This window comes from Engraulis encrasicolus, chromosome 6 (assembly GCF_034702125.1).
Source record: "Engraulis encrasicolus isolate BLACKSEA-1 chromosome 6, IST_EnEncr_1.0, whole genome shotgun sequence".
NCBI lineage: Eukaryota > Metazoa > Chordata > Actinopteri > Clupeiformes > Engraulidae > Engraulis > Engraulis encrasicolus.
Window position 1 is genome coordinate 36,658,369 of NC_085862.1, and position 12,500 is coordinate 36,670,868.

At 45.2% G+C, this 12,500-nt stretch overlaps 1 protein-coding gene across 5 annotated transcripts in view; it reads left to right on the plus strand.

Annotated features, from left to right (window-relative positions):
* Positions 1-12,500, plus strand: part of slc44a5b (solute carrier family 44 member 5b) — a 78,093-nt gene that overhangs the window by 13,705 nt on the left and 51,888 nt on the right. For all 5 annotated transcript variants that reach the window (XM_063201458.1, XM_063201462.1, XM_063201463.1 and 2 more), the window contains exon 2: positions 10,763-10,811. In XM_063201458.1, coding sequence (XP_063057528.1) covers positions 10,763-10,811 — 49 coding nt within the window. The remainder of the gene's footprint in view (positions 1-10,762; positions 10,812-12,500) is intronic.

Sequence of the window (12,500 nt, forward strand, 5' to 3'; positions counted from 1 at the left end):
CCTGGTCGTCACCACCAGTGTGGGTCTGCCTGGTCCGCCTGTCTCTGGCGATGACAGCAGAGAGGGACATGGGAGAGGAGGAGGAGGAGGAGGAGGAGGAGGAGGAGGAGGAGGAGGAGAAGGGTGGCGGATGGGGGGAGGACTGGTAGTGGTAGTGAGAAAAAGATAAAGTCTGAGTGGAAAAAGGGAGAAAATGCTCCTGAGTTTTTGTGAGATTGGAGAGACTGGAGCAGAAACGAGACAGACGTGGGTGAGACAGTCAAATGAGGAGTGGGTTTGTGGGAGAGAAAAAAAAGAAGGTTGTGAAAGATAAAGGAAGATGAAAAGACCGTTTTTTATCTGTGTTTCCTAATAACATTTTCCCATAGGTTAAATATGACTCCGTCTCCGGTAATTAGAAGATGGAAGGGAAGTTTCATTGCCAGGAGGTTTGAAATCTGTGCCATGAATGATACCAGTGTAATCTTAGCCAGTTATTTGGCCTTAGTTCCCACAGAACGTTTCACCAGTTCAAACACAGCAGTCTGTCTGTGCTCAAAAAAAAGAATGAAACCTCTGTTCTTGTTGCTGTTTTCGAGTTTGGGGCTCAATATGTGATCTCTCAATTATTGTCTTGATGAAAGACACTGTCAATGTGCTTCACTGCTGGGGAGAGAGAGACCCTCACACATATCTGCAGTGCGGAGATGTGGAAGTACGCTCTCTCGGTCTCTCTCTCTCTCTCTCTCTCTCTCTCTCTCTCTCTCTCTCTCTCTCTCTCTCTCTCTCTCTCTCTCTCTCTCTCTCTCTCCCCAGCACAACACTTTTTTCAAAACTTTCCTGCAATACAGTGCGTGACTGGAGGCCATCCATCAGCCAGAGTATTGACGAGTGAAGTTCTCTCTACCCACTGCTGGCACTGCCCCCATACAGCAGCACTGTTGGAAAATCGCTAGTCATATTTCTCATTCGGCTGGATAGGTTTTGTCTGTGAGTTTTCCCTCCAGTTAACACGAAGTGTATATACAGCAACTGGCCAATATGTGTACACGTTTGGGATATCGTGTGAACATAAGCTGAGAATCGGTATCAGTTTCTGTATGATTTGCAGCGAATAATTTTGAGAGCCCAAAAGTGTTTGTACTGAGTACAGTGTTGCTAGCAGAGACACAAAGAAACCTTGACGGCAGAGATGGCTGAGATATGGCAGAGGCGAAGCTGTCTCCTTCAGTGTCACAAGGCCAGAAACTTGAGCCAGATGCACTGACATACAGAATGTACCAAGGACATCTTTTGCACACCTTATCATTGTCCACTGGCTCCACTGGCTTATGGAGTCAAGACAGGCTATATTCCCCCGTATGGTAGATAGTTGACATTAGAAGATGATTCTGCTAAGGGAGTATAACTTTGCTTTTTCCTCGCTACTGTATGTAATGGGTGTCCTGGAAATGTCTTTTCTAATTCTCTCAAATTGAAGACTCGCAGCCAGAAACCCAGCCTCTGTGAGAAGCTGTCTTGTATTCGCATATGTATTCTACCTGCAAGCGGGGTGTCAGGCAGCTACCTCCTGTAGTGAGTGAGAGACCCTGTGTAGGCTACATCAGCCCCACACACAGCAGGTTATATAATCAGACGTGAAGCCAAGCCGAGCTTCATGCCAGATGCCTCGGCAGCAAATTCCATTCATCCTCTCTCCTCTCACCACCGCCAAGACACGTGGCCTGTGTAGTGATGACTTTTCATTTTCATGAAAACGGTGATTCTCCCTGTGTCTCTGGCTATGGTGGTCTTTGGTATAATTGGTGGTCCATAATCAATAGCCATAATGTACAGTAAAGGGGCTCTATGTAGGATTAAAAGTTTAATTAATCACTGTCCCGAGTCAGCCGATGCTTATTTGAGTCATTAGTAAGTGAATGATGACTCTTGTGACCACTTTCACGGTCTTTTGCTGAGAACCCCAAATGTAACTTTTTGACTGAGCAGTCTGCTATGAGTGTCATGGGAAACATTTCAGTCACTTCTCATACGAAAAATCGCTTTACATACCGTATTTTAGATTTGTATCAACTGCTGGCATTCTGTGATGAACAACATTCTCACAGCGAGCTTATTTAAACAGCATTTTTTCATGACAGTGTAGATTTTGAGAGAGCCATGCCAAAGGCACCGCGCAAACTACGTCATCCTACATTGTGCCCCTTTAAATCTGAAGTCTGGTGTCTTCATAAGTGTTCTTCTTACTTTGTGGTGCAGTCTAAGACACACTATTTGCTATGGGTTGTAAGCATTGATTCAAACTGTTTTCAATCTGGTTCTTGTTCCAATAACAGTCATAGTTTGATTAGTATCAGTAAAGGAAAACCACAGTGTGCCTGTGCAGTTCTGTTCAGCAAAACCAGATGTACAGTTTTCCATTACAATAGCCGTAATGGATGTGCACATACAGTATACAATAAAACCACCAGTACTCAAGGCTAGCTGCTTCCTGGACTGTGTGCAGTGTGATAGATGTTTGTATTTGCACCACAGTTGGCAGCACCACCCCAGCAGAACTGAAGAAGCTTTCAAAGGAAGTATATTCACCATAAAACCCCAGAGCATCTGTGAATCTTGGGATGTATCTGGGCCTGTACCTCCCCTCTTTCCCTTCTCTGGGAAGTAGAAGTCAGCATGTACTGCATTGAGAAAAAGGGGGAGAGTAAGAGCTTTTTCTCACAGTAAATCAGTGTAAACTCTAGAGACATGCATCGCTTGTGTTGCTCTGCTGGTCGCTGGTGATGGACCAAGTTTCCATGTAGGCCTGCCTATCGAGAGAAAGGAAATACGGACCACAAGCCTGACCCAGGAGGAGAGGCAGTAAAGGTGTTGAATACTGAGAGGGCCAGAGTGTTTATCCAAAGCTTGAAATTAAGTACCAAATGAATGAATGAATGAATGAATGAATGAATGAATGAATAGTACAATTTGTAAAGGGAGTGGTGGTGGTGGTGGTTGGGGGGGGGTGGATAGTTCCTCCCTCTGGTTTTGATGTCTCCACTTTTACATGATATCATGGTTTAATCCATAATCTCAAACGTCTAAAAAAAAATCTCAATCCACCCCCCCCTTCTGATTTTTTTGACAAGTTTCACCATGAATGAATGAATGGTTGAATGAATGAATGAATGGGTTTGAATACACGCTCTCTTTGTCTCTGACTTAACTCCGTGGATGTGTACTCATCGAGGAAGAGTGCTACACACGTGTCAAAAATAGGGGATAATCCCTACTTACAACCCAAGTGCTCTACTCGTTGCCAAGTGTAGGTAGACTTGTGCTTCAAGACAGCCAAGTTCTTGTTTTTACTTGCCATTCTGCATTCCCATCGATTGTTTACTCATTACAGAATATAGATTGCATAGCAACAGACTCTGTAGTGCAGAAAGTCCACAATGCAGATGTCAAGACAGTCAGCAGTAAAAAAAAAATGCAGTGTTAATTCAATGCTTAGAGAGTACTCCAGCCCCAAATTCACTCTAAATTGACTCTCTAAGTGCTGAATTGACACTTCATTTTACTATACTACTTTTACTATATACAGTAGGCTAAAGCCATGGCACCATTAACTCTCCTGGATCTAATGCTATTAAAGATGTGCCGCATGACGAGCCATTGAGCGTGTTGCTAGGGAGTTGCGGCAGATTGTGACGGGGGGATTGAGCAGAGGAGATTATTTGGCCTGAGACATTTTCGGCTGTTCTGCACAACAACACAGTAATTGCACACACATCCATCCCCCCCACATCCACCCTACACAATCTACTCTACCCTCAGACGTATTGTCTCTGGGCTAATGACAATAAACTGTTATTTGTCTGGGTCACAGAGGGGAAAAAACAAACGTTGCTCATAACACAATGTAAGACATAGGCTTAATATTACGGGAAGTGATTGACAGAGCTCAAAATCCAAAATGGTGTCTCACTCTGCATGCGATAGAGCTACAGATAATAGCTGCTTAATACGACTGTGTACCGCATGTTGTTTAAGCATGCTGTCTCTTACTGCAGTTGCCCTGCATGGGAAATGATTGAAGCTGTGAAAATGCTTTGTGCAGATGATTTATCCAAATGACTGTGCTGAAAGGGAAGGGTATCGAAAGGGTTCAGCACATGGTGGTGTGCCGATAAGGTCTGATTATTACTCTCTCTCTGTCTCTCTTTGTGTCCTTATCAGTCCCCCCAGAAATTCAGATTAAAACAAAAAAACAAAAAAAACCTGTGATCTAAATGTCCAAAAGTTGCAATTTAGTATGATAATTTAGCCCTTTTTGTAATGAAACTTTTATATTATATTTTTATAGTGATTGGTTCAAATTGAGACACCGAACCGAATTCACAGGAATTGGCTAAAGTTGTGAAAAAACTTGCAAATTGCATCATCACAAATTCCTGGGGTGACTGCCTAATGGTAATGTGTGTCCAAGCTTTACTCATCCCCCCCAAAAAGTGGTGCTTTGAGGCACCCCTGAGCAGTAGTAGAGCAGTAGAGTAGTAGAGTAGTCGTAGTGATTTTTTTTGTCTTTTTATGACAGGAAACAAGGGGGAGAGAGACATGGGGGAGGACTGGCAAAGGACCTGGGTCGGAATCGAACCCGGGTCGCCAGCGCAGCAGCCCAGTGCCCTACCGTTAGAGCCACGGCAGGGCCACAGGCTGAGAATATTAAACCTGCCGAGGAGCAGATTACCTGGCAGTTGGGGGGACAGTAGTATGGTAGCAGCATGACAGCAGCATGGCTCTCGTCTCCTCTCGGCTTCAGACTCTCGCCATGGCTCTCAGCCTCTCTTCAAAGCTTCCTCCCAATGGCCGACTCCACTTGGAACACAAAGACACACGCATTATGCACATACACAGACATGTACACACACGGGCACTCACACATGCATGGATACACACGCATGCATGCGCGCGCACACACACACACACACACACACACACACACACACACACACACACACACACACACACACACACACACACACACACACACACACACACACACACACACACACACACACACACACACACACAACCAACAAAGACACCAGACGTAGACACATACACACACACACACGCATAGACATCCACAATCACACACTAAAACACCCACCCACCAGACATATTGCCATTCTACCGTTCCGTCTTCTCCTTTTAGCTATTTGAGGGCTTTTAGGCTTTCAGCCGGGGAGTAACAGCGGTTATTCTGCCTCAATCACCTCTACTTTGACTTTGTGTGGCTGCCTTGCTTCTTCCCCCCGCTGCCCTGCTCTTGCGGTGTGGGAACTGCTTAAAGAGTGCAGAGTGTCCTGGGAGAACAATGAGTCATGTGGCACAGCTTACGGTACATTACTGTATTTCTGCTGCCATTTCTCAGCTTGGTGGTGTGGGCTTAATACCAGTAAGTGGAAACCACCCCCCCCCCCCCCCCACTGACCCAGAGGCCTCGTTGAAATGCATGTGTGCACTGCAGTTGGAAAGTTACATTCCACTTTTTGGTTACGATACATAATCAATGATATAATCAGGTTTTGTATGACATAATTCAATTCAATTTGTGAAATTCGATCTCTATTACAGACTCACAGTATAGGTGGTCTATGAGCCGGTTGGCTTGCATGTTTATGTTTTTTTTCCTGTCTGTGTGGAGTTGATGCAGTGGTCTCATTACAATTCACCTTGCAGGCTCTATAGCAGAAAGCAATGATGAAACCACATTTATGTTAATCCCCACACAATAAAATGAGAGTCTACTATAATAAGCGATAAGCTCTCTACATGAGAGTCTAATGAGCCTGTTGGGGCTGTGCGTTTCCTGTTTCCGCCTGCTGGGCGGAGATCCAGTGGTCATTATGGTCCACCATGCTTCGCCACCACTGAGCCATGAGCCCACACGGACAGCAGCATCCGACTGGGCAAGTGCAAGTTGTCTGCTCTGATTGGCCAAGATAGCCACTCTCCCATGGGGCAACCAGTTGGGCATGAGATGAGCCTTTGGCAGCCTAGCCTATGTCATGTCACCGCCCACCACCACCAGTAGCGAGATCCTCCAGTGCAAACACGTGCTCTAATTACATCATTCCACTCTCCAAGTAAATACTCACCCTTCCATATACACCCCAGCATCATCATTGTCCACCAGGATCCTCCAAAACCTCCCTCCCCAAATCACCCTTTCCGTTAGTTCATGCAGGCACTGTCCCCCTTTGCATCTCATTGACTTTGCATGGGGCTGGTGTGAAATTCATTGTGCGGACGGTCAGTTCCGCCGGCTTTGCCAAAATATTCAGAAATGTCAACTATTCCCGTTGCAATGCATCCATCCACCAATCAGACCACACGTATGCATGTTCTAAAGACAACCCCCTCTCCGTCAGACACGCCAACCGTCATTCCTCGATGGATGGCGCCGGTCTGAACGAAGCGTTAGCCTTAGAGCTCGTTTGCTTCAGTCCATCCAACCACCCACCCAGCCATAGTCCTCCTTATTCCCCTTTAATTCATCCTGTCACAACTATCACCGTTCACTTCACCCAGTTTGCCCTAGCAGTCCATTATCGAAGACTTCCGACCCACGTTACTGCAGAATCGGTTATGACTATCTCATTTCCAGTATCTGCAAGCTATTAAAGTAATCACTATCAGTAAGCAATTAAATAAGCTGTTTGCCGTCTACAGTTTCCAGAGCAGGTACAAAAAATTAAAACCAAATAAATAAATAAATAATAAGGTAAATATATAATAAATACGCCCCCTCCAGTCAAATGAATATCAATTACCACCCATTTCTTTCGCCTGCTCATTTGCATGCCACCCTTTTCAGCTCATTGCCCTCCAAAATCTCTGCAGTTGCTGCTGCAGCTGGGTAGTCCTCCTAATTAGCTTTGATTTGAGCGAATGTGCTACGACCTCGCAGCCCAGGGTGGCACGGGCACGGGCACGGGCGCGGGCGCGGCCGCACTCCCAGCCCCGCCGGGAGGGAGCTCTAAGGAGCCCAGGACAATTAATGGGACATCGCAGAGAAAGGGCATCGGACTATTTAGTACTGCGTGCTCGTGTGCTTTCTTGGGCAACCAACCAGGGAGAAAAGAATACATCTTCGACCTGTGCCAGAGAGCTTTTGTGCTGTTTTTTTTTTTTTTGCTGTTGGGGTTGAAGAAGTTGAAAGTGCAGTGCTTGGATCATAAGGGCAGAAATATTTACCTGTTTCTTGTGCAGAAACAGGGACAGATGGACCTGACTTACACCAAACAGTTATGATAAACTTATTTACGATAGATTAATGGCATTGGATTATAAGTATTGCCCACTTGGTTGGCCAACCCACAAGAGATCAAATAATACATCTTTTATCTACTATACCAGAGAGTTTTTTGTGGTGTTGGAGTTGATGGAGCTGGAACTGCAGTGCTTGGATCACAATAGCAGAACCACTTGCCTGTACTTTGTGCAGAAAGTTGGTGTCGGTGTTGATTTATATAGTGCAGCTATAGTTAACTTGTTTCTGATTGACTAAATCGATTAATTTGCTTCACATACACATGCCAGTGCCAATAGAAAGGGGTCCCGTAAGTAGCTATCGCTTGCTTAGCCAGCCAAGAGAGAGTAAATACATATTCAACCTGCTCTACCAGAGAGTTTTGTGTGGTTGTTTTTTGTGTTGTCATGTTGGAGTTGAGCAAATTTAAACTGCAGTGGTCGGATCAGGAGAGCAGAACCCCTGGCCTGTTCCTTGTATAGGGTCTGAATGTTGATAGAGATGGATATGGCATGTATATAGTATATACTGTTGTGATTAACTTGTTTCTGATTGAGTGTATCAATTTATTTGATTCATACATACACATAGTGCCAATGGAAAATTATTCAAAAGGAGCAGAAGGTGGCAAATGTTTGATGATTTGGAACAAATGGTCAAACAATAGTCAAATAAAAAAGCTACATCTGGAACAAATGGTCGAACGAAGCTACATCTGCAGGGGGTAACTGGTACCATTTTGGAACGCCTTTGATCTAAGAGGCTGTGCGTAGCCAGAAAAACAATTCTTGAACCAATTATCTTTCCACTGTCTCAGTTTAAAAGGGGTTTGGGGGTCAATGTACATTTCATCCCACTTGACATTGGCAAGGAATGTGTCCAATTCCAAGACCAGGTGCAAGACAAAAAGGGATGGACCTGCATTGTTGAAATCCTTTTTGTGTGTGTGTGTGTTTTTTTAACAATCTTTTTTATTGTTTGGCCCAGACAAAGAAACCGTAAAAAAAGAGGATTTCAATTGTGCGGACCCATCTTGACTATATTTGCAAGAGCAAAGTAACAGCCTTGAATGATTGCACCAGGACCATTAGCGGGCACTGCTACACACATACACTAGACATGTCGTCATCTCTCAGACTGTCATATCTCCTGTTAAGGCTGACCAATGTGTGTGTGTGTGTGTGTGTGTGTGTGTGTGTGTGTGTGTGTGTGTGTGTGTGTGTGTGTGTGTGTGTGTGTGTGTGTGTGTGTGTGTGTGTGTGTGTGTGCGTGAGTGCGTGCGCACATGTGTGTGTGTGGCCCCCATGAAAAACAGTGTACACTAAGTGAGTCTGAGCTCACACAGACAAATCACCCAGCTCTCACAAGCCATCCTGCAGAGCAAATCAAATTACTTGAGGCAGAAAGATTTTTATCTCACAGATACTTGGCTGTTAACGTGTCACTTCGGCTGCCATCAAAAGAGGGCAGGTTCTCCTTTTTATGTCTCCACTCTCTCTCACAGTCTTGAATTTCTGCCAGGAGGGAAATTAAAGCTAATATGACACACCATTTCATCTTGACCCGTCCTGGCAAATCTTGACGAGACTGGATGTCAGTGCTATCAGGGAATAAAGCATATAGCACATCATTGTGCATATGCATACTGATAGATGTAGGCCTATGAAGAACTCTCTTTTTTTCAAAATGCTATGAATTCCATTTAAATGCAATGCATTCATGTATGGTTTGTTTTAAGGTTTCTTCAGGGCAATTGGAATTTGATTATTGTTATCTGATTTCTAAAACATCAAAGTGATTTTACTGATATGAGAGGCGCAATAAAAACACATCATTTTTAATATTTTGACAATGAATATACCGTATAACGTTATGGAAAACAGCTCTTCATTTTTTTTCCAATGCCATGGGTTTTTCTTGCAAACACTCTAAAATGTCACCATCAAAGGAATGCTGTGATGTGTAGATGTGCCTCAAAAGCACAGTGACAGAAGTGGAACTTTTAAAAATGTCTTTGAAGTTAGGCACCAGAATGTTGTCAGATACTATATATGTGTGTCCCAGAGACAAAATGAGCGCTTGGGTTTTTTGGTGATTAATCTTGAAGTGCTTAAGAGGTTCAGATTGATGCGTAATGATCGTGCCATCTCGGGCGGACAGGCGAGTGCTGCAAGTGGGTTGTGCTGTTCCAGACTGCTCAGCTCATATGGCCCCTTGGGGAAAACGAGTTCTTAATTACCCGGGGATCGTTTTTTGGAACCTGACTGTGGTATCTCTCAGGTTAATCATGGAGAGGTGAAGAGAGATGAAGAGACACAGTAAGAGGAAGACAGAGAGAGAGAGAGAGGGGGCGGGTAGAAGGAGAGAGAGATGGGAGGAGGAATAGAAATAGAAGTTTGAGAAAGAATGTCTCAGTTCAGAGGTAAGAAGAAGGAGTGAAGAAGTGACAAAGGGGGGGGGGGAGAAGAGAGAAACAGCCAGTGGAGGAAGAAAGTGAAGAAGCAAGTGTCAGCAAAGAAGTTGTTGAGCCGAAGGAAAAGACAAAGACAGAGATAGTGTGATAGAGAGATAGGAGATGAAAGTAGGCTAAGGCTGTTATCAGCTGGAGATGAGGACCGATGAGAGGAGGGAAGTGAGGCAACCTTCCGCACGGCTTGCTTGCTTAGATCCAGACCTTTGCTCTTGCCCTGCCCCCTTCGGTCAAGTCAACACAACAAGTCGATATTGCCAGACTTCATCCACTTAGATTGAGGTCGACCCGGCAGTGGCAGTGCCCCTGTCCGTAATCTAGGTGGGGTCATCGCGGTCGGCACTTCTCCTCGCTAATCTAGGTGAGATGAATTTGGCTCAAGCTCAACCATGCGTTGTTGAATTTGGACCAGGTGAGAGAGCAGCACAAACAAAAAGGTCTGTCGTTGTGGGTGCCAGCCCACCCGGCGAAGATTTAAAAGGCTCGAGGCGGCTGGAAAAGTGAATTATTCACGACCTAAAGGACTGACTCCCTCAATGCTGACCTAGATATGGCCCGGGCAGACCCTGGTCTGGGCTATTGCTAACTCATGGCCATCCTATTTTTTCTGCTAAGTGTATTGTTGTGCCGGAGCCAGGCGCAGCCTTCACTGTACCGTACCGTTACTGTTAGCGCCTGTAAGTCACGGTTGCTGCCCGTCCACCGTAGCTGTGAAGTGACCTGGTTTTGCGTGTGTTATTTTAGCACAGTGATTTGCAACGTGAGGCCATGACACAGTTCATCTCATTGAACAACGCTGTGTGTGATGAGCACGGATCATTAATGCAAACTTTGCTGCGCTGGTCGTGATGTCTGTGTACAGTAGGCGTCAATTTGTTTATGGCACGCGACCGTACAGATGATGTTTGAACAGTCCTGTTTGTTTGTTTGTTTGTTTGTTTACACAGGTTCAGCTGTTCATCCAGCTTAGTGAATATAATTCAATTAGAAGCTTATGCGCCTCTGTTTTTCAGGTGAACCACAGAAGTTTGATCCCACGTTCCGAGGGCCCATCCACAACAGGTAAGCTTAATGAACCCCTTAACCCCCTAGCCTAATGGACCCCTTACCATTGTGTGTGTGTGTGTATTGACTTTGTGCTGTGTTGTCAGTTCGTCCATCTCCACGTTTTTTCTTCTTCACTGTTACCATTTCCATTTTTATCACCTCAAGGGCAGAGCATGGCCTTGAAACGCTCACAACAAACACAAAAATAAAAACTAGCCAAGGCAGCCCAGCCATCCTCATCGGCCTCTGCAGCAACTTTGATTTTTCCGTTGGCCGGTCGCACATCGACTCTGCTGTGTGTGGTCTCGCCTGCACGCATACACACGTGCACATACACACAAATACATGCTGACACACAGATGCGCACACACATACATACACATACATACGCGCTTGCATGTACACACACACGCACACACACACACACACATGCGCACACACATACACACACAACGCTGCCCCTACTGGCCATCTTCATTGCTGGCCCACACACACACACACATCCAAGCACATACACACGTACGTACGTACGCACGCACGCACACACACTTACACACACACTTACACACACACACACACACACACACACACACACACACACACACACACACACACACACACACACACACACACACACACAACGCTGCCCCCACTGGCCTTCTTGGTTACTGGCCCACTGGCCTTGACAAATTGATTACTGGTCAGGTGCTGACGGACAAACGTGAGAGGGTGCCGAGGCGATGCGAGGTGAAGTTGTTGAGAGCCCACGTCGATACGCTGTGTGTGTGTGTGCCTGTGTGTGTGTGTGTGTGTGTGTGTGTGTGTGTGTGTGTGTGTGTGTGTGTGTGTGTGTGTGTGTGTGTGTGTGTGTACGCATGTGCACGTGTGTGTGTGAGCGTGTGTGTATATCTGTGTGTGTGTGTGTGTGCGTGTGTGTGTGTGTGTGTGTGCGCGCGTGTGTGAGCCTTTGTGTGTGTGTGTGTGTATGTTTGTGTGTATGTGTGTTTGTCCAGTCTCTGTGCAACAGGCCAATGCACCAGCACCAATCAATGTGCATTAGTCTTGCAGCCGGGTAGATTTGCCATATTGACACACATTATTGCCAGGCCAGTCCGGACTGGAGGGGGTGTAATCATGTGGTTCACACCAGACCATATGAAAAGTAAGATAGAGTATGGTCTGGAGACCACACTAATAGACACAAGCAGTAGAAACCAGGCCTGCCTGGGTGAAGCGGAGCTACGTATAGTTCATCTCGATGAGATCAGATCTCGATTCATCATCGATAATCGATCATCGATTTTAAAGATAACCTTGTCAAGTCAAGTCAAGTAGGTTTTATTGTCAATTTCTTTACATGCACTGGTCATACAAAGAATTTGAAATTACATTTCTTGCTTTCCCATACAGACATAGACTAATCTAGGTAAGGACATAGACAGTATAGACATAGACAGTACTTATACATGGACTTAAGACAGTATGGACATAGACAGCAGGGCTTGAAAACGAAATTATTTTTCAAACGTTCCGTTCCGAACGGTTCAGGCAAGTTTCAGTTTAACGTTTTCGTTCCTGCAATCGTTCCCCCACAAAAATATCGTTCCTGAACCGGTTCGGAACGAAAAATAACGTTCGTTCTTAACGTTCCTGCAGTGTTTAACGGCCATATTAAGTCTATTTTCGTGGACTTTATCTTAGAAT